The sequence below is a fragment of the Triticum aestivum genome, chromosome 6B, assembly GCF_018294505.1.
Source record: "Triticum aestivum cultivar Chinese Spring chromosome 6B, IWGSC CS RefSeq v2.1, whole genome shotgun sequence".
In the NCBI taxonomy this organism is placed as follows: domain Eukaryota; kingdom Viridiplantae; phylum Streptophyta; class Magnoliopsida; order Poales; family Poaceae; genus Triticum; species Triticum aestivum.
In genome coordinates this window covers 620,823,263-620,850,511 of record NC_057810.1, presented here as the reverse complement: position 1 = coordinate 620,850,511, position 27,249 = coordinate 620,823,263, and the positions used below count along the sequence as shown (strand labels likewise).

General features: G+C 40.9%; 1 protein-coding gene across 5 annotated transcripts; it reads left to right on the top strand.

The window, feature by feature from the left end:
- Positions 1 to 22,117: 22,117 nt before the first annotated feature.
- On the top strand, positions 22,118 to 26,430 carry LOC123138337 (protein MOR1). Of its 5 annotated transcripts, none has more exons than XR_006468986.1 (6): positions 22,118 to 22,383; positions 22,484 to 22,624; positions 23,582 to 23,679; positions 23,762 to 23,899; positions 23,986 to 24,102; positions 25,296 to 26,430. XR_006468986.1 is itself a non-coding variant. In XM_044558305.1 (5 exons), the coding sequence occupies exons 1-5, from the start codon at positions 22,147 to 22,149 to the stop codon at positions 24,008 to 24,010; spliced, it is 639 nt and encodes a 212-aa protein (XP_044414240.1). In that variant the 5' UTR covers positions 22,118 to 22,146; the 3' UTR covers positions 24,011 to 26,430. The 5 variants fall into 5 exon arrangements, 1 of the variants encoding a protein (XP_044414240.1); XR_006468985.1 differs by having other exon boundaries at positions 24,822 to 26,430; XR_006468984.1 differs by having other exon boundaries at positions 23,986 to 24,887.
- The last annotated feature ends 819 nt before the right edge of the window (positions 26,431 to 27,249 follow it).

Here is a 27,249-nt window from a genome sequence, read left to right as displayed (position 1 = left end):
CCGTATCAGGCCCATCAAGTAACGGACGCTACTATCATCTTCTCGTCGAGGGCTCCGTGGGCGCCAACTTAGGCGTTTCTTCAGGGGAGCGTTGCTGAACTCCGGAAGGCCGATCCGGACTGGATCCGGCAGCGGAGCGTCCTCCATATAAAACCACTCCGAAGGCCAATCTTCGGACGCCTTCTTCGGGGTCCCGGACAGGTATCCGGTCCTGGCGATGCGCCATATTTCGGCTCCGCCCACTTGATATATCGACCCCTTGTGAGAGCGGGGTACGAGGCAAAACAGCCTCTTCCACAGCGTAAAATGGGGCTCAATGCCCAAGAACAGCTCACACAGAGCTACGAAGCCCGCGATGTGCAAAATGGAGGCAGGTGTAAGGTGATGAAGCTGGAGTCCGTAGAACTCCAGGAGCCCCCGGAGAAACGGATGTATAGGAAATCCGAGTCCCCTTATTAAGTAGGAGACGAAGCACGCCCACTCTCCTTTGGAGGGATTGGGGGCGCTCTCCGCCTGCTTCCCACCTTTGTAGGTGGCCAGTCCGGCTCGAACCGGAACCATGAAGGCCGGGGGAAGATATCCCTCTGCTTGGAGCGTCACTAACTCGCTGTGCGGGACTGAGCATCTCCTCCAATCTCCTGGCTTAGGGCTGGGAGCGCGAGAAGAGGAGCCGCGTCGACTGTCCATGTTGGAATGGGTTTGGTGTCAGATGCGCCTCGATGAGTGCTTGCGGAAGGAGGATGATGTGATTTGGATCTGGATCCTCGCCTCTCTTATAGGCAGCTTATTTGCGTAGCTAGGGGTAAAACATAAAAATACCCTGGCTTTTCGCATTCGTGCGACGCGTGGAAGAAGACCATTATTGGACGCGGAAGCCAAGGAGCACAGCATTTATGAAGCAACCGGACACTATCCGGCAAACACATGGAGCATGAAGAAGAACCCGCCTTGCAAACGCCGAAGACAACATACACGCCGGATTCGTCGTTATTGAAGCCTGGTTCAGGGGCTACTAAGGGAGTCCCGGACTAGGGGGTGTCCGGATAGCCGAACTACCATCATCGGCCGGACTCCAAGACTATGAAGATACAAGATTGAAGACTTCGTCCCGTGTCCGGATGGTACTTTCCTTGGCGTGGAAGGCAAGCTTGGCAATACGGATATGTAGATCTCCTACCTTTGTAACCGACTCTGTGTAACCCTAGGCCTCTCCGGTGTCTATATAAACCGGATGGCCTTAGTCCATAGGACGAACAACAATCATACCATAGGCTAGCTTCTAGGGTTTAGCCTCCTTGATCTCGTGGTAGATCTACTCTTGTAATCCACATCATCAATATTAATCAAGCAGGACATAGGGTTTTACCTCCATCAAGAGGGCCCGAACCTGGGTAAAAACATCGTGTCCCTCGTCTCCTGTTACCATCCGCCTAGATGCACAGTTCGGGACCCCCTACCCGAGATCCGCCGGTTTTGACACCGACACTTACCGTGAAGTCTGTATTTACAAGAAAGTGAGTGGGAGCTCCATCGCATTTCTGATATTATATGTGGATGACATATTGTTGATTGGAAATGATATAGAATTTCTGGATAGCATAAAAGGATACTTGAATCAGAATTTTTCAATGAAAGACCTCGATGAAGCTGCTTATATATTGGGCATCAAGATCTATAGAGATAGATCGAGACACTTAATAGGACTTTCACAAAGCACATACCTTGATAAAGTTTTGAAGAAGTTCAAAATGGATTAGCCAAATAAAGGGTTCTTGCCTATGTTACAAGGTGTGAAATTGAGTCAGACTCAAAGCTCGACCACTTCAAAAGATAGAGAGAAAATGAATGTCATTCCCTATGCCTCGGCCATAGGTTCTATCATGTATGCTATGCTATGTACCAGACCTGATGTGGGCCTTGCCATAAGTTTGGCAGAAAGGTACCAAAGTAATCCAGGAGTGGGTCACTCGACAGCGGTCAAGAACATCCTGAAATACCTGAAAAGGACTAAGGATATATTTCTTGTTTATGGAGGTGACGAAGAGCTCGTTGTAAATGGTTACGTCGATGTAAGCTAAGACACTAATCCGGATGACTCTAAATCACAAACCGGATACGTTTTATATTGAATGGTGGAGTTGTTAGTTGGTGCAGTTCCAAGTAGAGCGTCATGGTGGGATCTACGTGTGAAGCATAGTACATAGCTTCTTCGGAAGCAACACATGAATGAGTCTTGATGAAGGAGTTCATATCCGGTCTAGGTGTAATACCTAGTGCATTGGGTCCAATGAAAACCTTTTGTGACAACACTAGAGCAATTGGTTTGTGAAGGAATCCAGGTTTCACAAGAGAATCAAACACATCAAGAGACGCTTCAACTCCATTCGTGAAAAGGTCAAGGATGGAGACATAGAAATTTGAAAAATACATACGAATCTAAATCTGGTGGACCCATTGACTAAGCCTCTTTCACGAGCAAAACATGATCAGCACCAAGACTCCATGGGTGTTAGATTCATTACAATGTAATCTAGATTACTGACTCTAGTGCAAGTGGGAGACTGAAGGAAATATGCCCTAGAGACAATAATAAAGTAATTATTTTATATTTCCTTATTAATGATAAAGGTTTATTATTCATGCTAGATCGGAAACTTATATACATGTGTGAATACATAAACAAATACCGTGTCCCTAGTAAGCCTCTACTAGACTAGCTCGTTGATCAAAGATGGTTAAGGTTTCCAAAACCATAGACATGTGTTGTCATTTGATAACAGGATCACATCATTAGGAGAATGATGTGATGGACAAGACCCATCTGTTAGCTTAGCATATTGATCGTTCAGTTTATTGCTATCGCTTTCTTCATGACAAATACATATTCATTTGACTATGAGATTGTGCAACTTCCGGATATCGGAGGAATACCTTGTGTGCTATCAAACGTCACAACATAACTGGGTGATCATAAAGATGCTCTACAGGTATCTCCGAAGGTGTTTGTTGAGTTGGCATGGATCAAGACTAGGATTTGTCACTCCGAGTATCGGAGAGGTATCTCTGGGCCCTCTTGGTAATACACATCATAAGCTTGCAAGCAAATGACTAAGGAGTTAGTTATGAGGTGATGCATTACGGAACGAGTAAAGAGACTTGCCGGTAATGCGATTGAACTAGGTATGAAGATACCGACAATCGAATCTCGGGAAAGTAACATACCGATGGACAAAGGGAATTACATATGTTGTCATAATAGTTCGACCGACAAAGATCTTCATAGAATATGTAGGAACCAATATGGGCATCCAGCTTCCACTATTGGTTATTGACTGGAGAGGTGTCTCGGTCATGCCAACATAGTTCTCGAACCCGTAGGGTCCACATGCTTAACATTCGTTGATGATATAGTGTTATATAAGTTGTATGATTTGGTGACCGAATGTTTTTCAGAGTCAAGGATGAGATCACGGACATGACGAGGAGTCTCAAAATGGTTGAGAGGTAAATATAGATATATAGGATGATGGTATTTGGACACAAGAAGTGTTTCGGGATGTACCGGGAAGTAATCAGGTCACTGGAAGGGGTTTCGGGCACCCCATGGTAACCCACAAGTATAGGGGATCACAACAGTTTCCGAGGGTAGAGTATTCAACCCAAATTTATTCATTCGACGCAAGGGGAGCCAAAGAATATTCTCAAGTATTAGCAGCTGAGTTGTCAATTCAACCACACCTGAAAGACTTAATATCTGCATCAAAGTATTTAGTAGCAAAGTAGTATGGAAGTAACGTTAACGATGGCAAAAGTAACTTTAGCAGTTTTGTGGCAATCGTAACAGTGGCAACAGAGAAGTAACTAAGCAAACATCAATAATAAACGAGCTCGTATGCAATGGATCAATGATGGATAATTATGTCAGATGGCATTCATCATGCAACAGTTATAACATAGGGTGACACAGAACTAGCTCCAATTCATCAATATAACGTAGGCATGTATTCCGAATATAGTCATACATGCTTATGGAAAAGAACTTGCATGGCATCTTTTGTCCTACCCTCTCGTGGCAGCGGGGTCCTAATGGAAACTAAGAGTATTAAGGCCTCCTTTTTATAGAGAATCGGACCAAAGCATTAGCACTTAGTGAATACGTGAACTCCTCAAACTATAGTCATCACTGGGAAGTGTCCTGACTATTGTCACTCCGGGTTTGCCGGATCACAACACGTAGTAGGTGACTATAAATTGCAAGATAGGATCAAGGACACACATATATTCATGAAAACATAATAGGTTCAGATCTAAAATCATGGCACTCGGGCCCTAGTGACAAGCATTAAGCATGGCAAAGTCATAGCAACATACCTGTTAGAACATAATGGATACTAGGGGTCAAACCCTAACAAAACTAACTCGATTACATGGTAAATCTCATCCAACCCATCACCGTCTAGCAAGCCAATGATGGGATTACTCACACACGGCGGTGAGCATCATGAAATTGGTGATGGAGGATGGTTGATGATGACGATGGCGACGGATTCCCCTCTCCGGAGCCCCGAACAGACTCTAGATCTGCCCCCCCCCCCCCAGGAAGAACAGGGATTGGCGGCAACTCCATATAATAAAACACGATGAATCCTTCTCTCTCATTTTTTTCTCCCCGAACATGAATATATGGAGTTGGAGTTGAGGTCGGTGGAGGTCCAGGGGGCCCACAAGACAGGGGGGCGCGCCCAGGGGGTAGAGTGCGCCCCCACACATGTGGCTACGGTGTGGGTCCCCTTCAGCTGATTTTGTCACCAATTTTTTTATTTATTCCAAAAGTTATTTCCATGAAGTTTCAGGTCATTCCGAGATCTTCTATTTCGGCACAAAAATAACACCATGGCAGTTCTGCTCAAAACAGCGTCAGTCCGGGTTAGTTCCATTCAAATTATGCAAATTAGAGTCCAAAACAAGGGCACAAGAGTTTGGATAAGTAGATACGATGGAGATGTATCAACTCCCCCAAGCTTAACCCATTACTTGTCCTCAAGCAATTCAGTTGACAAACTGAAAGTGATAAAGAAAAACTTTTACAAGCTCTGTTTGATCATGAACTAACCATATTCACAAGCAATTCAGTTTGCAAATATGTCAAGCCAACATTCAAGATTTTAGCGATGATCATGAACTAACCATATTCACAATAACATTTAGGTCTCACGTTTGCTCATATCAATGGCATAATCAACTAGCGAGTAATAATAATAAATCCTAGATGACAACACTTTCTCAAAACAACCATGATATAATATAACAAGATGGTATCTCGCTAGCCCTTTGTGAGACCGCAACACATAAATGCAGAGCACCCTCGAAGATCAAGGACTGACTAGACATTGTAATTCATGGCAAAAGAGATCCAGTGACAGTCATACTCAATATCAATTAATAAAAATGCATACAAATGATAGTGGTGATCTCTAACTGGTTCTTTTTATAAGAGGATGATGACTCAACATAAAAGTAAATAGATAGGCCCTTCGTAGAGGGGAGCAGGGATTTACGGAGGTGCCAGAGCTCGAGTTTTGAAACAAAAATAAATAATATTTTGAGCGGTATACTTTCATTGTCAGCATATCAACCAAGAGATCTTGGTATCTTCCATGCTACATACATTATAGAAAGTTCCCAAGCAGAATGGTAAAGTTTATACTCCCCCACCACCAACAAGCACACTCCACGGCTGGTCCAAAACAACAGGTACCGTCCAACTAACAACAATCCCGGGGGAGTTTTGTTTGCAATTATTTTGATTTGATTTGAGCATGGGACTGGGCATACCGGTTACCGGCCATTTTCTCGTGAATGATGAGCGGAGTCCACTCATCGTGAGAATAACCCACCTAGCATGGAAGACATAGACAGCTCTAGTTGCTACATGAGCGATTCGAGCATACAAAACAGAATTTCATTTGAAGGTTTAGAGTTGGCACATGCAAATTTACTTGGAAAGGCAGGTAAATACCGCATATAGGTAGGTACGATGGACTCATATGGAATAACTTTGGGGTTTATGGAAGTGGATGCACAAGAAGTATTCCCGCTTAGTACAGGTGAAGGCTAGAAAGAGGCTGGGAAGCGACCAACTAGAGAGCGACACAGTCATAAACATGCATTAAGATTAACCAACAATGAGTGCAAGCATGACTAGGATATAAATCACCATGAACATAAATATCATGGAGGCTATGTTGATTTTGTTTCAACTACATGCGTGAACATGTGCCAAGTTAAGCCACTCGAATCATTCAAAGGAGGATACCATCCTATCATACTACATCACAACCATTTTAATAGCATGTTGGCACGCAAGGTAAACCTAAACTCCTAGCGAATTAAGCATGACATGAGTAGCTATAATCTCTAATGGTCATTGCAAACATATTTCATTCATAATAGGCTGAATCAGGAACGATGAACTAATCATATTTACAAAAACAAGATAGGTCGAGTTCATACCAGCTTTTCCTCATCTTAATCATTTCATCATATATCGTCATTATTTCCTTTCACTTGCACGACCGAATAGTGTGGATAATAATAGTGCTCATGCATTGGACTAAGCTGGAATCTGCAAACATTTATTCAAAGGAGAAGACAAGGTAATATGGGCTCTTTATTAGATCAACAATAATGCATATGAGAGCCACTCATCATTTTCATCGCGGCCTTCTCCTCTCGTCCCCCAAAGAAAAGAAAAGAATTTCAAAGAAACACACTGAAATGATTTTGGTGTTTTTTGCTTTTCTGAAGAAAGTAAACAAGAACGAAAAAAACTATTTACACGGGAAAGCTCCCAACAAGCAAAAGAAGAACGAGAAATCTTTTTGGGTTTTCTTCAATACTACTACTACTACAAGGATGGAAAGTAAACTAACTAGAAGATACAACTAATTTTTTTTGGTTTTTCTCAAAGTTTTTCAAACACACAAGAAGAAAACAAGAAAAGAAAAGAAACTGGCATGGATAATGTAATGAAAAAGGATGAACACCGACAACTAGAGTGAATGTGTGAACATGAATGTAATGTCGGTGAGAAATACATACTCCCCCAAGCTTAGGCTTTTGGCCTAAGTTCGTCTAGGGCTACCACTGGCCCGGATGATATCCGACATCATAGTTGGGGGTAGTACTGTGCTGTGGCTGCTACCGCCTGACGAGCTGCTTCCTGGAGGCGAGCGGCCTCCGCTATTCTCTCATACTCGTTTGCCTCCTCTCTAGTAATAACATATCTCCCATTTACCTAAAAGTTAAAGGAGGTAGGAGAAGGAAGGGTAATAATGACAGCACACCGTCTGTCAAAGATTAGTCGGTACTGGAAGGACTGGTCGTTCCTCTCAAGAAACTGGAATTGAACCATAGCATTATAATCTAGAAAATCAGGTGGCAACTCAATATAATTTCCTCTTATAGATACACCCAGATAATCAGCTAAATGAGTTGCATAAATTCCACCAAATAAATCTCCATCTTTAGCATTAAGATGTAATCTCCGTGCAATAATGGCCCCCAAGTTATATCACTTATCACCTAGCACCACACTCTTGAGGACACTAAGATCTGGGATGCAAATGTGGCTATGATCATGCTTACCGTTAATGCATCTACCTATAAAGAGAGCAAACTAATGTATGGCAGGAAAATGAATGCTCCCTATGGTAGCTTGTGTGATATTTCTAGTTTCTCCCACAGTGATGCTAGCAAGGAAATTATTATGTTGAGATTTGTGAGGTTCACTAAAGATGTCCCACTATGGGATTTTGCAAGAAGTATTACAATCTTCAAGGTCCATGGTATATGATTTATCATAGAGGTCAAATATAACAGTGTGAGTATTGCGCTTAGATGAAAATCAAACATCCACACAAAGGAATCGGTGAGGTAATAGTATTGCTGGCAGTTAACTGATACGAAGTCCTCAAGATCAGCATTACACACATACACATCAAATTGATCCTTGAAGCCTGCATGGGCCATAAATTCATGTGACGGCCATTCACAAGGCCGCACTTGAGCTACCCTTGGTGGTTCAAGGTCCGGCTCATGTATCGTGAACCTTGGTGCTTTCTTCCTCGAAGAACCACCTTGGTACATTCTCCTAGACATTTTTCTTCCTCTGAAAAATTTCTGAAATTTTCATGACTCAAAATAAAAGTGAACCAAACTCAACAAGATTGATAGCAACTACTCCTATAAGTGCCTAGAAGCTAAATCATGCATCAAAACTACTTTGGACCATATAAATTTGAAATGCAAGCTCAAGAATAGGGTCACCACAGCAGTAAAAATTTGCAATAAATAAGCACTAGAACAAAAACTAATTAGACCATCGGAGGAGTCAAATACCGAAGAACAATTCCCCAAAGCAGTTTATGAATGGAGCTTTGAGCAAGGAGATAAAAAATGGTAGCAAAATAAGCAAGAACGCGAGTTTGAGCTACGGGATGATTTTTTCTGGAGGAAGACGAAGTGGATGGGTGCTGGAATAAGTGGAGGGGGCCATGTGGGGCCCACAAGACAGGGGGCGTGCCCTCCACCCTTGTGGCTAGCTGGTGTGGTCCCCTGGTGTGTTCTAAGTGCCAGAAATTCTCAAATATTCTACAAAAAATCATACTGAATTTTCAGGGCATTTGGAGAACTTTTATTTTTGGGGTATTTTTTATTATAAGGATAACATAGAAATAGACAGAAAATACTATTTTTGCTTTATTTAAACTAAGTAACAAAAAGTAAAAGGAGGGTACAGAAAGTTGTGCCTTCTAAATTCATCCATCTCATGCTCATCAAAAGGAATCCACTAACAAGGTTGATCAAGTCTTGTTAACAAACCTTTTTCGAATAACATGAAACTAGAGAATTTACGAATAACACTAAGTTACCTCAACGGGGATATGCATGTCCCCAACAATAAGAATATCATATTTCTTTTTGACAGTAGGAAGAGGGAATTCAAAACCTCTCATAGTAATAGTTGAAATTTTTCCAATAGAATTGATACTATGAGCTTGAGGTTGTTTCTTCGGAAAGTGTACCGTGTGCTCATTACCATTAACAGGAAAAGTGATATTTCCTTTGTTGCAATCAGTAACAGCCCCTGCAGCATTAAGAAAGGGTCTACCAAGGATGATTGACATGCTGTCGTCCTCGGGAATATCAAGAATAACAAAGTTTGTTAAGATAGTAACGTTTGCAACCACAACAGGTACATCCTCACAAATACCGATGGGTATAGCAGTTGACTTATCAGCCATTTGCAAAGAGATTTCAGTAGGTGTCAACTTATTCAAATGAAGACTATGATATAAAGAGAAAGGCATAACACTAACACCGGCTCCAAGATCACATAAAAGTTGTTTTAACATAGTTTCTTTTAATGGATCATGGTATAGTTGGTACTCTTGGATCTCCAAGTTTCTTTGGTTTTCCACCCTTAAAAGTATAATTAGCAAGTATGGTGGAAATTTTAGCTTCTAGTATCTTTCTTTTATTAGTGACAATATCTTTCATATACTTACCACAAGGTGGCATTTTAAGCATATCAGTCAAACGCATACGCAAAACGATAGGTCTAATCATTTCAGCAACGCGCTCAAAATCCTCTTCATTCTTTTTCTTGGATGGCTTAGGAGGAAAAGGCATGGGTTTCTGAACCCATGGTTCTCTTTCTTTACCGTGCTTCCTAGCGACGAAGTCTCTCTTATCGTAGCGTCGATTCTTTAATTGTGGGTTATCAAGATAAACAGCAGGTTCAATCTCTACATCATTATCATTACTAGGTTGAGCATCAACATGAACATCATCATTAACATTATCACTAGGTTCATGTTCATCACCAGATTGTGTCTCAGCATTACAAATACAAATATCATTGGGGTTCTCATATGTGTCTATAACAGGTTCACTAGAAGCATGCAAATTCCTATCAGTATTCTTTTTCTTTTTATTAGTAGGACTAGGTGCATTGATGACCCACAAGTGTAGGGGATCTATCGTAGTCCTTTCGATAAGTAAGAGTGTCGAACCCAATGAGGAGCAGAAGGAAATGATAAGCGGTTTTCAGTAAGGTTTTCTCTGCAAGCACTGAGATAGTAGGTGATAGATAGTTTTGTCATAGGACAAATAGTAACGAGCAAAAAGTAAATAAAGTAAATAAAGTGCAGCAAGGTGGCCCAATCCTTTATGTAGCAAAGGATAAGCCTGGACAAATTCTAATAATGAGGAAAGAGCTCCCGAGGACACATTGGGAATTATCGTCAAGCTAGTTTTCATCACGTTCATATGATTCGCGTTTGGTACTTTGATAATTTGATATGTGGGTGGACCGGCACTTGGGTACTGCCCTAACTTGGAAAAGCATCCCACTTATGATTAACCCCTATTGCAAGCATCCGCAACTACAAAAAGGAGTATTAAGGTAAACCTAACCACATCATTAGACATATGGGTCCATATCAACCCCTAACGAAGCAACGCATAAACTAGGGTTTAAGCTTCTGTCACTCTAGCAACCCATCATCTACTTATTACTTCCCTATGCCTTCCTCTAGTCCAAAATAATGGTGAAGTGTCATGTAGTCGACGTTCACATGACACCACTAGAGGAAAGACAACATACATCTCATCAAAATATCGAACGAATACCAAATTCACATGACTAATAATAGCAAGACTTCACCCATGTCCTCAGGAACAAACGTAACTACTCACAAAGCATATTCATGTTCATAATCAGAGGAGTAATAATATGCATAAAGGGTCTGAACATATGATCTTCCACCAAGTAAACCAATTAGCATCAACTACAAGGAGTAATCAACACTACTAGCAACCCACAGGTACCAATTTGTGGTTTTGATACAAGATTGGATACAAGAGATGAACTAGGGTTTTGAGAGGAGATGGTGCTGGTGAAGATGTTGATGGAGATTGACCCCCTCCCGATGAGAGGATCATTGGTGATGACGTTGGTGATGATTTCCCCCTCCCGGAGGGAAGTGTCCCCGGCAGAATAGCTCCGCCAGAGCCCTAGATTGATTCAGCCAAGGTTCCACCTCGTGGCGGCATAGTTTCGTCCCGTAAGCTTGCCCTCGAATTTTTCCAGGGTAAGAGTGATGATATATCAGAAGATAGACGCCAGAGGCCCACCAGGGGCCCAGGAGATAGGAGGGCGCGCCCTATAGGGGGGGCGCGCCCCCTGTCTCCTGGACAGGGTGTGGGCCCCCTGGCCTATTTCTTTCGCTCATAAATTCTTAATAAATCCAAAAGGTTGTTTCGTGGAGTTTTAGGACTTTTGGAGTTGTATAGAATGGGTTTCCAACGTTTGCTCCTTTTCCAGCCAGAATTCCAGCTGCAGGCATTCCCCCTCTTCATGGTAAACCTTGTAAAATAAGAGAGAATAGCCATAAATATTGAGATATAAAGTGTAATGACAGCCCATAATGCAATAAATATTGATATAAAAGCATGATGCAAAATGGACATATCAACTCCCCCAAGTTTAGACCTCGCTTGTCCTCAAGCGGGAACCGAAGTCGAAAAATATGTCCACATGTTTAGAGATAGAGGTGTCGATAAAAATAAAATACGGACATGCGGGCATCATGATCATTCTAAGAACAGCAACATATATATATTTTGTCAAATGATTTCTTATGCTCAAGTAATAAGCAATTCACAATGTCAAGTATGGTTCATAAACTTCATTGGGAACTAACAAACTATAATCTCAGTCATTGAAGCAATTGCAATTTATCGTAACATCAGAAAGAGTCAATAGAGCTTTTCAACAAGCTCACATACTCAACTATCTCGTAGTCCCCCATAATTGCTAACACTCACGCAATACTTGTGGTTATAGAGTTTCAGCCGGACACTGAGAAAGATAGGGGCTTATTGTGTTGCCTCCCAACGTATTCACCTTTAGGTGATGTCAACAATAATAGCCTATGTCAACTTACATCCAATTGGATATATGTATCATGATCTTTCAAACACGAGGAGCTTGCCAAAGGATAAAATGAAAAAGTGGAAAGGTGAGGATCACCTTGACTCAAGCATAAAGCAAAAACATAAAATAAAAGATAGGCCCTTCATAGAGGGAAGCAGAGGTTGTCATGCGCGTTTAGGGTTGATGCACGAAATCTTAATGCAAAAGAACATCACTTTATATTGCCCCTTGTATGTGGACCTTTATTATGCAATCCGTCGCTTTTATTACTTCCACAACAAGTTCGTACAAAGCTTATTTTCTCTGCACTAATAAGTCATACATATTTAGAGAGCAATTTTTATTGCTTGCACCGATGACAACTTACTTGAAGGATCTTACTCAATCCATAGGTAGGTATGTTGGACTCTCATGGCAAAACTGGGTTTGAGGATATTTGGAAGCACAAGTAGTATCTCTACTTGGTGTAAGGAATTTTGGCTAGCAAGAGGGGGAAAGGCAAGCTCAACATGTTTGGAAGGTCAATGACAATATACTTTAACTGAGGTGTCGGAAAACATAAACCATTACGTTGTCTTCCTTGTCCAACATCAACTCTTTTAGCATGTCATACTTAATGAGTGCTTCACAGTCATAAAAGATGTCCAAGATAATATATCTATATGTGAACCCCTCTTTCCTTATCACTTCCTATTAATTGCAACGATGACCAAGGCTACGTTCATCAACTCTCAACAATTTTTATGCCTCATACTTTCTATATGTGAAGTTATCACTATCCATAAGATCAATATGAACTCTTTTGTTCTTTCTACTTTCTCAAGATCATAGCAACAAAGCCCTTGACTCAACACTAATGTTTATCATAGATAGCACACGGACTCGCTTACATAAAGAGATCACAATGCAAAACACAAAACTACTTGATATCAAAACTTCAATCTACTAGATCAAGATACTACTAAAAGGATCGAACTAAATAAAGAGGTAAAGATAGGAGTGTGATGGTGATACGATACCGGGGCACCTCCCCCAAGCTTGGCGGTTGCCAAGGGGAGTGCCCATACCCATGTAATTATTTCTTAGGAGGTGGTGAAGTGGGAATTGTTGATGATGTAGGCTTGTCGTCCATCTTCCAAGGCATAGGCTCTCCATCATAAAAGGATGATCGAGTCTCCAAGATCCTTAAATCTGCAGCCAAACTCATTCGCTTGAATCTATATTCATACTCACATTTCTGGTTCTGCAGGTCATAGATCTGGGCTTGGAGATGCTCGAGTTTCTCTTGAAGCTTGAAGATGGTATCCCCAATGACTTTGGCATCCAGCTTGTGGTTGTTTGTGAACTCCGTGATCATCATCTGGTTGGCATTGAGTCCACGTTCCACCATCCCTTGACACTTGAAAACTTCTTGCTCCATGGCTTCGAGCTTTGTCTCCATGCTCCCGGTACGCCTTGGTCCCTCCACATCACGGATGTGAAGCACCCCCTCATGCATCTCAATGGTTTGAGGGTGATGCAGCACCTCCGCGAGATAGGGGTTAATAACCCTCTCGAAAAACTTGTCCTTGGAAGCGCTTGGAGATGACATGTGGCTCTAGATCTGAAATAGAAATAGCTTGAAATGAAAACAGAAGATATTTGCATGATATGGTGGTCAAAACCTTCGGGAGTATATATAATGAATTTTTACCGACCAAAATACATAATATGCAAGAAAACGGAGTCCGGGAGGCACACGAGGTGCCCACGAGACAGGGGGGCGCGCCCTACAGGGGGGTGCGGCCTCCTCTCTCGTGGGAGCCTCGTGTCCCTTTCGGACTACTTCTTTTTTCCTAAAATTCTTAAATAATCCAAAACTGATAAAAATTGCCATTAGAGTTGTTTTGGAATCGGTATACTTACCGTACCATGTACCTATGCCTTTTCGGAGTCTGGAAAGTGTCTCTTATGTATTCCTCTGGGGTTATGGTTTCAATAATATTAGTTTCAACATTGATAGGATTACCTGAAATATAATGCTTGATTCTTTGACCGTTAACCACCCTCGGATTTGTGCCTTCAAAGTTGTTAATTTTTATAGCACCGGAATGATAAACCTCCTCGATAACGTAGGGACCTTCCCATTTTGAGAGAAGTTTTCCTGCAAAAAATCTTAAACGAGAGTTGAATAATAACACATAATCTCCTACGTTAAACTCACGCTTTTGTATCCTCTTATCATGCCAGTGTTTGACTTTTTCTTTGAAGAGCTTGGCGTTCTCATATGCTTGGGTTCTCCATTCATCAAGTGAGCTAATATCAAACAACCTCTTCTCACCGGCAAGTTTGAAGTCATAATTGAGCTCTTTAATAGCCCAATATGCTTTATGTTCAAGTTCAAGAGGTAAATGACATGCTTTTCCATAAACCATCTTATATGGAGACATACCCATAGGATTTTTGTATGCAATTCTATAGGACCATAATGCATCATCAAGTTTTTTGAACCAATTCTTTCTAGATCTATTCACAGTCTTTTGCAAAATTAATTTGAGCTCTCTATTGCTCAACTCTACTTGACCACTAGACTGCGGGTGATAAGGAGATGCGATTATATGATTGACATCATACTTAGCAAGCATCTTACGGAAAGCACCATGAATAAAGTGTGAACCACCATCAGTCATAAGATATCTGGGGACTCCAAAACTCGGAAAAATAACTTTTTTAAGCATTTTAATAGAAGTGTTATGATCAGCACTACTAGTTGGAATAGCTTCTACCCACTTAGTAACGTAATCAACAACAACTAAAATATGTGTATAACCATTTGAGGCAGGAAAAGGTCCCATATAATCAAAGCCCCAAACATCAAACGGTTCAATAACAAGAGAATAATTCATAGGCATTTACTGACGTCTACCAATGTTACCTATTCTTTGATAGTCATCACAAGATAAGACAAACTTACGAGCATCTTTGAAGAGAGTAGGCCAATAAAAACCAGATTGTAGTACCTTGTGTGCAGTTCTATCACCCGCGTGGTGTCCTCCATAAGATTCAGAGTGACACTTGCGTAGGATTTTTTCCTGTTCATGCTCAGGCACACAACGTCTAATAATACCATCTACTCCTTATTTATAAAGGTGTGGATCATCCAGAAGTAATGTCTCAAATCATAAAAGAACTTTTTATTTTGCTGGTATGTGAAACTAGGCGGTATATATTTAGCAACAATGTAAATAGCATAATCAGCATACCAAGGAGCAGTACGAGGAGCATTGACAACCGCTAATTGTTCATCAGGAAAACTATCATTAATAGGCAGTGGGTCATCAAGAACATTCTCTAACCTAGACAAGTTGTCTGCAACGGGGTTCTCAGCTCCCTTTCTATCAATAATATGCAAGTCAAATTCTTGGATCAAGAGAACCCATCTAATGAGTCTAGGCTTAGCATCTTTCTTTTCCATGAGATATTTAATAGCAGCATGATCAGTGTGAATAGTAACTTTGGAATCAACAATATAAGGTCTAAACTTATCACATGCAAACACAACTGCTAAGAACTCTTTTTCAGTAGTAGCATAATTTCTCTGGGCAGTATCAAGAGTCTTACTAGCATACTGGATAACATTCAATTTCTTATCGACTCTTTGCCCTATAACAACACCTACAGCATAGTCACTAGCATCGCACATAATTTCAAAAGGTAAATTCTAATCAGGTGGCTGAACAATAGGTGCAGTGATCAAAGCTTTCTTAAGTGTTTCAAATGCTTCTACACAATCATCATCAAAGACAAAAGGAATATCTTTTTGCAATAAATTAGTCAGAGGCCTAGAGATTTTAGAAAAGTCCTTATGAACCTCCTATAAAAGCCGGCATGACCAAGAAAACTTCTTATACCTTTTATGTCCTTGGGGCATGGCATTTTTTCAATAGCATCAACTTTAGCTTTGTCAACTTCAATACCTCTCTCGGAGATCTTGTGCCCCAAGACAATGCCTTCATTAACCATAAAGTGACACTTTTCCCAATTCAGGACGAGACTAGTGTCTTCACATCTCTGCAAAACTCGATCAAGGTTGCTCCAACAATCATCAAAAGAGGATCCATAGACGGAGAAGTCGTCCATGAATACCTCACAAATCTTTTCACAAAAATCAGAAAATATAGCTATCATGCATCTTTGAAAGGTAGCAGGTGCATTACATAAACCAAAAGGCATACGTCTATCAGCAAAAGTACCAAAAGGGCAAGTAAAAGTAGTTTTAGATTGATCCTGCGCGGACACAGGTATTTGAGAGAAGCCAGAATAACCATTTAGAAAGCAAAAATGTGTGTGTTTGGATAGCCTTTCTAGCATTTGATCAATAAAAGGTAAAGGGTAATGATCTTTCTTAGTAGCTTTATTTAACTTACAAAAATCAATTACAATCCTATAGCCTGTAATAATTCTTTGCAGGGTCAATTCATCTTTATCATTAGGAACAACGGTAATACCTCCCTTTTTAGGGACACAATGGACAGGGCTTACCCATTCACTATCAGCAACGGGATAAATAATACCTGCCTCAAGGAGTTTTAGAATCTCCTTTCTTACCACTTCCTTCATTTTGGGATTTAATCGTCTTTGAGGATCTCTAACAGGTTTGGCATCGTTCTCCACTGAAATTTTGTGTTGACATAATGTGGGACTAATGCCCTTAAGATCATCCAGAGTATATCCAATAGCAGCTCGGTGCTTCTTCAGAGTTTTCAATAATCTTTCTTCTTCTTTCTCTGAAAGGTTAGCACTAATAATAACATGATATATTTCTTTTTCATCAAGATAAGCATACTTGAGATTATCAGGTAAGAGTTTGAGTTCGAACACGGGATCACCCTTGGGTGGAGGGGGATCCCCAAGAATTTCAACGAGAAGGTTATGTTTTAGCATAGGTTCTTGTTTAAGGAACACTTCGTCTCTTTCTTCCCTTTCCTTCATAAACATATCATTTTCATGGTCTAACAAATAGTGTTCTAACGGATCAGTTGGGGGAACTACAATGGAAGCAAGACAAATAGTTTCATCTTTACTAGGTGGTTCCCTTTCACGAGGTTGTCTACTAAACTTAGCGAAATTAAACTCATGAAACATACCATCTATGCCAACAGTGACAATATTCTTTTCACAATTAATCTTAGCACTAGCAGTATTCAAGAAAGGTTTACCAAAAATAATGGGAAAAAAATTATCTTGTGGGGAAGCAAGAACAAGGAAATCAGCAGGGTATTTAATCTTTCCACACAAGACTTGAACATCTCTAACAATCCCAATAGGTTTGATGGTGTCCCTATTAGCAAGCTTAATAGTAACATCAATGTCTTCTAATTCAACAGGTGCAATATTGTGCATAATTTCTTTATAAAGATCATAAGGTATTGCATTAGCACTAGCACCCATATCACATAAGCCATGATAACAATGATCTCCTATTTTAACAGAAATAACAGGCGTGCCTACAACAGGTCTATGGGTCTTAGTATCGGGTCTAGCAATATTAGCAGTTTCACCCACGAAAGAGATAACATGCCCATCTAAGTCTTCATCCAAGAGATCTTTAATCATAGCAATACCAGGTTCAACATTAATTTGCTCAGGAGGTGTATAAGTCCTAGTATTACTCTTACAAACAACAGTTGAAGCTTTAACATGATCTTTTATCCTAACAGGAAAAGGAGGTTTTTCGACATAAGCAGTAGGAATAATAGGATCACTATATGTAATAGTCTTTTCTTCGACTGTAATAGGTGCAACTACTTTCACTTCAATAGGAGGATTATATTTAAACCACTTCTCTTTAGGGAGATCAACGTGAGTAGCAAAAGTTTCACAAAAAGTAGCTACTATCTCAGAGTCAAGTCCATACTTAGAGCTAAATCCACGGAAAGCATCGGTATCCATAAAAGATTTAACACAATCGAACTTAGGTGTCATACCTGACTCCTTACCATCGTCGGAACCCCAATCTTCAGAGTTGCGTTTAATTCTTCCCAATAAGTCCCATTTGAAATCAATAGTCTTCAGCATATAGGAACCAGCACAGGAAGTATCGAGCAGGTTGCAATTATCAAGAGAAAGCCGAGCATAAAAACTCTGAATAATCATTTCCCGAGAGAGCTCATGATTGGGGCATGAATATAACATGGATTTAAGCCTCCCCCAAGCTTGAGAGATGCTTTCTCCTTCGCGAGGCCAGAAATTATATATGTAATTACGATCACAATGAACAAGATGCATATGGTAGAACTTCTGGTGAAATTCCAACTTCAGTCGCTTATAATTCCAAAATCTCGTATCATCACATAGCCTATACCATGTCATTGCATCTCCCTTCAAAGATAAACCGAAGACCTTCCTTTTGACAACATCATCGGGGATACCTGCAAGCTTAAATAATCCACAAACTTCATCCACAAAGATAAGGTGTAAGTCGGGATGCAAAGTTCCGTCTCCTGCAAAAGGATTAGCTACCAGTTTTTCTATCATACTCGAAGGAATCTCAAAGTGAATATTTTCATAAGGTTCAGTAGGTTGAGGAGCATCGCTTTGCTCTTCTGGTTGGGGTGAAGATACCCCAAACAAGCCCCTCAAAGGATTAGTTTCCATAGTGACAAGTAACAAAAATTTCAGCACACTAAATAAATGTTTCCTTACCAAGTTCCACTCACCAAAAGCGCTACACTCCCCGGCAACGGCGCCAGAAAAGAGTCTTGATGACCCACAAGTGTAGGGGATCTATCGTAGTCCTTTCGATAAGTAAGAGTGCCGAACCCAACAAGGAGCAGAAGGAAATGATAAGCGGTTTTCAGTAAGGTTTTCTTTGCAAGCACTGAAATAGTAGGTGATAGATAGTTTTGTGATAGGACAAATAGTAACGAGCAAAAAGTAAATAAAGTCAATAAAGAGCAGCAAGGTGGCCCAATCCTTTATGTAGCAAAGGATAAGCCTGGAAAAATTCTAATAATGAGGAAAGAGCTCGCGAGGACACATTGGGAATTATCGTCAAGCTAGTTTTCATCACATTCATATGATTCACATTCGGTACTTTGATAATTTGATATGTGGGTGGACCAGCACTTGGGTACTGCCCTAACTTGGACAAGCATACCACTTATGATTAACCCCTATTGCAAGCATCCGCAACTACAAAAAGGAGTATTAAGGTAAACCTAACCACAACATTAGACATATGGGTCCATATCAACCCCTAACGAAGCAACGCATAAACTAGGGTTTAAGCTTCTGTCACTCTAGCAACCCATCATCTACTTATTACTTCCCTATGCCTTCCTCTAGTCCCAAATAATGGTGAAGTGTCATGTAGTCGATGTTCACATGACACCACTAGAGGAAAGACAACATACATCTCATCAAAATATCGAACGAATACCAAATTCACATGACTACTAATAGCAAGACTTCACCCATGTCCTCAGGAACAAATGTAACTACTCACAAAGCATATTCATGTTCATAATCAGAGGAGTAATAATATGCATAAAGCATCTAAACATATGATCTTCCACCAAGTAAACCAATTAGCATCAACTACAAGGAGTAATCAACACTACTAGCAACCCACAGGTACCAATTTGTGGTTTTGATACAAGATTGGATACAAGAGATGAACTAGGGTTTTGAGAGGAGATGGTGCTGGTGAAGATGTTGATGGAGATTGACCCCCTCCCGATGAGAGGATCATTGGTGATGACGTTGGTGATGATTTCCCCCTCCCGGAGGGAAGTGTCCCCGGCAGAACAGCTCTGCCAGAGCCCTAGATTGATTCCGCCAAGGTTCCGCCTCGTGGCGGCGGAGTTTCATCCCGTAAGCTTGCCCTCGAATATTTCCAGGGTAAGAGTGATGATATATCAGAAGATAGATGCCGGAGGCCCACCAGGGGGCCCAGGAGATAGGGGGCGCGCCCTATAAGGGGGGCGCCCCCCTGTCTCCTGGACAGGGTGTGGGCCCCCTGGCCTATTTCTTTCACTCATAAATTTTTAATAAATCCAAAAGGTTGTTTCGTGGAGTTTCAGGACTTTTGGAGTTGTGCAGAATGAGTTTCCAATGTTTGCTCCTTTTCTAGCCGGAATTCCAGCTGCCGGCATTCCCCCTCTTCATGGTAAACCTTGTAAAATAAGAGAGAATAGCCATAAATATTGAGATATAAAGTGTAATGACATCCCATAATGCAATAATTATTGATATAAAAGCATGATGCAAAATGGACGCATCATGCATCAGTATTAGTTCTCTGAGAATCTTGCCTAGCTCTCTTAGGATGGCCCTTAGGATACAAAGGTTCCTGGGCCATTTTACCACCTCTAGTAACCCTAACAGCATTACCATTGTTCTTATTATTTAACTCATTGAGAAAATCATCTTGTGCCTTAAGTACTTGTTCTACTTGAGTTGTTGTTCACTAATAATCTTAAGATCACTTTTAACTCTAGACATATATTCACTCAAGTGTTCAACCATATAAGCATAACATTTCAATTGTCTACCAACATAAGCATTAAAGTTTTCTTGTTTAACAATGAAATTATCAAACTCATCCAAGCATTGACTAGCAGACTTATTATGAGGGATATCACCTTTATCAAATCTATATAGAGAATTTACCTTTACTACCTGTGTCGGGTTATCAAGACCATGTATTTCTTCAATAGGTGGTAAATTCTTAACGTCTTCAGCTTCAATTCCTTTTTCTTTCATAGATTTATTTGCCTCTTGGATATCTTCGGGACTGAGAAATAAAATACCCCTTTTCTTCGGAGTTGGCTTAGGAGTTGGTTCAGGAAGTGTCCAATCATTATCATTACTCAATATATTATTCTATAGCAATTCAACTTGATCAATACTTCTTTCCCTGAAAACGCAACCAGCACAATTATCCAGGTGGTCTCTGGAAGCATCGGTTAGTCCATTACAAAAGATATCAAGTATTTCTTTTTTCTTCAAAGGATGATCAGGCAAAGCATTAAGTAATTGGAGAAGCCTCCCCCGAGCTTGTGAGAGACTCTCTTCTTCAATTTACACAAAATTAAATATTTCCTACAAGGCAGCTTGTTTCTTATGAGCAGGAAAATATTTTGCAGAGAAGTAGTAAATCATATCCTGGGGACTACGCACACAACCAGGAGCAAGAGAATTAAACCATAACTTAGCATCACCCTTTAATGAGAAAGGAAACAATTTAAGAATATAGTAATAGCGGAATTTTTCCTCATAAATAAATAGGGTGGCTATATCATTCAGTTTAGTAAGGTGTGTGATACGTCTCCAACGTATCTAAGTATTCATGCTAATTTAAAACAAAACAGAGGCTGGGCAACTCGCTCCAGAGAGCTCCCCTGATGGCTTCCTTCGTTCGCCGTCCGATTCTGGTCAATGTGGTCATTTTTTTGCTTCGAGCCGTTGGATGTTCGCTCGAATTGACCTGTGTCGTTTTCACCGCGTGGTAGATTTTGGACAGGGAATGACCTGTGGGCTCGGGCTGGATCCAATTGGCTGGGTGAAACTATCCTGGGTGTCCGCGCGCCTCTCCACACGCGCCGCGTCACGCGCGCCGCGCCATCCGCGTCGTGCGGCGTGGGTGAGCCGCAGAGGGCTGGCCAACGCTTATGCACCCGATTTCTCTGCCCATGTCTGTGCTACACCGATGACGGGTGGGCCGCTGTTGCCTTTGGTCCCGCTCGTCGGTTGCACTGGGTGTCCGTCCCGTGGTGTAGGGTGTAGGCTAGAATTTTCTGGGGTCAACCGCTCTTGGCGGGAACCTCCTATCGCATTGCGCGCGTCGTGCATTGTGGGTAGCCGCTGCGGAGGGGCCGGCCGGTGCATGTGCACCCGGCTTGTGCGCCCACCTTTGGCCTGCCGTAATGACGGGTGGGCCAGTGCTGCTTCTGGTCCCGCTTGTCGGCTTCACCGAGTGCGTGTCTCGTTGTCTCGTTGGCTGGGTTGGTCGTTCCCGCGTGAGGAGGTTTTGGCAATCAACTCCGCGCGGCACGCGACGTGGGGTCTGTGCCAGGTCGTGCCAAGTCATGGGCGCTGTTTTTTCGTGTGGCCGTTCATTTTGCGTGCGTTCAATGACCGGTGGGCCTTATACTGCTGGTCCCATGCGTAAGCCTAATGGTTTGTCTCCTTCCACGCACATCTCTTCACGCGGCAGGGTGAAAGCAACCCTAGAGCCCTCATCATTCCTTCCATCCACTCCCCAATGCCTCCTCCTCATCCCCAGCCGGCGGCTCGACCTCTCGTGCCCTCGCCGACATCAACATCTCCTGCACTCACACGCCAGCCGCCGATCTCCCGCGCCCTCACCCGCCAGCAGCCGAAGTCGCTCTCCCCCGCAGGTCGCCGTGCCCGGGATTTATGGCTGCTCCTTCGCCTCGCCCATCTAGATCCTCCATCGCCTCCCTCCCTTGCTGATGTTCATCTTATCTATTTATGCAGGGGGCTCGTCCTTCCGTGGTGCTCAGCCACCGTCCGGTTTGGAGGGGGAATAGGAGACCCCCAACGAAAACGAGCGTGCTAGCGGTGGACCCAAGGATGCGCGGTGATTGTGCCAGGTCCATGCTCCAGTTCTTCTGTTGGGTGAGCTTCTTCACCCTTCTTGTCAAGGAGATGTTCATGTCTAGGTAGGTTCCTACAAATGGGATTCCTTTTGTTTCTTTCAGTCGACCAGATGCTCAGATCTAGCTAGGCTTTCATGTAGAAATTTTGTTGTCTTTTTAAGTTTGTTGGGTACCTCAGCTAAGTTTCCGCAAAGTGGATTTTTGTTTGTTACTGCTCAAGAGATGCTCTCGGATCTAGCTATGTTCCTGAAAGTTTTTTTGTTGGCTTTCTTAGTTTGTTTGGTACCTTGATCTTTCCTCGTCGAGAAGGGGATATATTTGTCCTGGAGCTCCATTTCTCTTTATGGAGGAGTCTTTTGTTCCTTTGCTTGATTTGGCGCCTGGCGTGGGCATCTGTTTCAAGAGGGGACGACATACAATCCATGCAAGTGTGCTTAGTTGTTGTATGTATGGAAGCTGCAGCATCTTGCCAATTAGTCCCCACTAAAATTAATTTACCTCTCCATCTTTTTGTCTCGTGGATATCGATGCGAGTACTGTAGGTAAATAAATGTTCTATGGGAAAACATGCTGATTCAGAACCATAGCAAATGGAACTGTGCTTTGTAAGTAACTGGTACAGACGCTATTTAGAACCATAGCAAAACAACTATACAATTAAAATATCCATGACTAATTTGCAAGGTACAGCAGCGCGGAAGCAGCAACAGTCATGTTCTCAAGCTTTGATTTTGTATATAGAGCTAACGATCCATGCCCAATATGAAAAAATATCATTTCTGCTTGGTCTTTTGTCCTTGGACCCTTCAAGATGGCCATCCCCTACTCCATCAGAGTCCCTTGCTATAAAAAATCAGAAGTTTTCAGATTTAGTTGTCAAATGCTTAATTAAGTTGACAAAGGTATGTTGTCATTTTTATTTGACCATTCTGAATCTGTACAGATATCACTTCTGAATGCACATGTCATCTTTCAGGTTCTTCAGAGTACAATATATGAGGTTGACCTTGATTGCATTCTTCAAAGTGTTCATATTTATTTACAAGAACTTGGAATGGAAGAGATATGGAGGAGGTTTGTGCTGATCCCTTGCAGTTTACCATATAGCTGTTCATTTGATTTCTTTTTGTACATTAAACAATTGCATATGCTGTAGGGCTGGAGCTGATAACAAGCCATTAAGAATGGTCAAAATTGTGCTACATGAACTTGTAAAGCTACGAGGCACAGCAATAAAAGGTCACCTTTCAATGGTTCCTATAGACTCTGAGCATACATCGATCTTAATCTCCAGGTAGAATTTGCAACTGCACCCTTTGATTTTTTCATAAAGCTTCTATGCCTCTTTTTTTTCTAAACAATACTATTGGGTCATCCTAGACCCTTGCAGCAGCTAGGATGTTAACCCCATCTGGACCTATGGGTCAAACTCACTCGGGTGATGCTGCATCGAACACTCCAAATCCATCAGTTCATTCAACGGATGCACAATTGAAGGTTACTCCAATTCCTTTCTCCTTCTATCAATGTCGTGCTTGTGGGTAATTTTTTTTTTACTTGGAGTTCATGGTACTGTATGCATTTAGATTATTTGCGTTTTGCCAATCAAAAGTTCTGACTTAAACTGTACTACCATTGCTATCATGGCATTGTGCATGGATGAGCGCAATGCACACACTCGTTCTTTTGTTCTTAAATACCACCATATTCCCCCATCGTAGTTTGCTAAGATGATACTATTAAATAATTTATGCATGAGTATGTATAAGATATTTTGTTACTTGGATTATAACTCTTGCCTGTGTTTGTTGATCCAAACAAAGATGTTTACTCAAGGTTGGTTTGTTGATATTATACATTGATTTGATCCACTTTCCACATTTCCATTGTTCAACCCTAAACAGGCATCCATGTCCTTGGTGCCACTTCTTTACATTTATAAGCATTGTAATCCTTTTTCAGTGGTGACTGTAAATGATTATTTGGCACAGCGAGATGCTAAATGGATGGGCCGCGTTCATTGTTTTCTTGGCCTAACTGTCGGTCTAATTGAGGTGTACTTCTACATAATGGTGTTGTCATACTTTCTAGACTCCCTTATCATTCTGGCTTGGAACCAGTCAGTTTCTGCGCTGTTACAGTATTTTTATATAAATGTATGATCGGAGGAAAACATTCAACCTTCTTTCACTCTTTCATCTGTGGCATATGCATAGGCGGGTATGAAGTCTGATGAGAGGAGAGCCAACTATATGTGTGACATTACATACACTAATAACTCGGTAAGATGCTCAGTAGAACAACAACTTTAAGATAGTTCTATAGTGGCTATTCATCTGAGGACCTTTCTTCTTCTTGCAACTTGGTATTATATGTTAAAGTTGTCTTCATTTCAGATTAGAAGTAATAATAAAATAAGTTGTCTTTGAATCTGCCTGTGAGCTGCGGCCATACTTGTTAATGAACCCTTTACCTACTTATCTTGGTTATGTAGTACTTTATAGTCATATCCCATATCAGTATCCTTGTCTAATTTAAGATTGCTTTTCTTACTATGAAGAAGATTTGTGCTGCTGTAGTGTTCTTCAGTTTCTGGTGTTTAGATGCCAGTTCATTGTTGAGACAGTTCTGCTTTGTCCGTCTTCTGGAAAATGCAGTAAGTAAATTTTGTTTTCTGGACATTTTCGCAGATCCTATTCGCCAAAGGAAAAATAAACAGATAGAGAGGTATAAATTCAACAAAAAACATTTTTTATTAAAAGGCTATTCCATTTGTCACCTATTGTACTTGCCCACGACTAAAACAATTAATACATGGTTTTCTTTTCAAAGCATGCACGAAATTAGTAGGCCTCTGCGCAACGGGTTTAGTGCTGCCAGGAGATTAAGTATATTCATGAAGTTGTGCAAAGTTTAAAATTGGTTGCAGTATCTCACATTTGTCAAATCCTCATATGTTGCTGGTAGTCATGCTTATGCCCAGAATATTAAGTAAGCTTGTGCTATGCTGTGACTAAATAAAGCAATGTTCAGACTTATCTTTTGTTTGCTCTACTTAAAGTGTTCAGGGTTTACCCAGAGGGCAATTATATGTTTCCTACTGCCATCTCCCACGTGACGTCAAGAAAATCCCTGATGTTTATGTTTTACTTGGCCTAAATTTTGGTTTTCAAATAGTTCTGCCTCTCAATTTGATATTTCTACTTGCTTTTGCTTAGTAATATGATGTACTGTTTTCTAGCTCTAGGCCTACTTGCATTCAAGGTTCAGTTGATTGTTCTTCTTAAGGGTGTTTTTTTAATTAGTGGCATCAACATGTGGCACTAATTCCGTTGTGCATTGTATTGTGAATTTTCCAAGCAACACCATTATGGTAAATAGAGATGCTAATGAGAATAACAGAGATGCTAAGAGACAACCTTTTGGGGATATAAACAACATGGCTTATGAGTCCGAAGAAAGCTGTCTTTTGGTTCTTGAAGCCCTGCACTTTCCTGGTGGAGTAGAAGCAAAATAATTCAGAGACTTTAAAGCTACTGCGCTTCATGTACTTAGGATTAATTCTTAGTCTCGGTTTGAAATACTCCCCACTTCTTACTATTTGATTGATACGTCTGACGGACATTTTGTCAAGCAAATGAACAGAAGGCATATGTATTATTACGAGTGAAGCCATCCATACAAGTTAAGATATTAATAATCCTGTATGTGGAATTCGAGATATAGAGAAATGTTATTATTCTTCTGCAAATTGGTTGCTTGACCAAATGTACTGTAAATGACCTTTTTATTGTTCAAGATATACATAAATGTTGTTGTTCTTCATTGTAGTGGATGATATCCATCCCAATTATTGAGATGATGGGAGTACTACTAAGGAGTTTTCTCTCTGACTGAACGAAGCTGCTGTGGAAGAAGGGATAAATAAGTGTTGAGAAAGAAGGGATAAATATGTTGCTCCATTCATGGGCCAAACTGGCTGCCATACGACTGCTTTGAAATATACATGCGGTTAAGTGGCACATAAATACTTTTTTTTTCAAACATACGAAAACAAATTGATAGAAACACTACTCTTTTTAAAATAGTATAAGGCCTCATTAACTGATTTCATACATGGTGTTAAGTATGCGTATATTCTTAGGCAAAAAGATATGCACTAATTTTTATATAAAAGGGTCTAAATTTTTACAGCAGAGTGCTTGCTCAAATAAAAGATTATTGAAAATACATATATTTTGAATGCGATGTGGATTTGAATAAGACTCGCCGCTACCAAAGTAAAATGTGCATGTACATATTGTAGACAACAAACCTATACTTTTTATTTTATCAAAGGGGGTGAAATTTGTTACTGTATGTACTTGCTCACAAGTAAAACAACTAATACATGTTTTTTCTACATGCACATATGGATTATAAAAGATACACGTATTTCCGGCGGCATAACTTTGAATGGGACCGTGTGCTACCAAATTAAAATGTCTATATGCATCTGATTATAGACAACAAAATACCTTAGTTTCATACTAAATGGGATTAGATTTGTTCTATGCTACTAAATTTAAATGTGTATATACATCTATTGTAGACATCATGTCCCCGCTTTTCCCAACTAAGAGAGATAAACTTTGTTGTTTTATG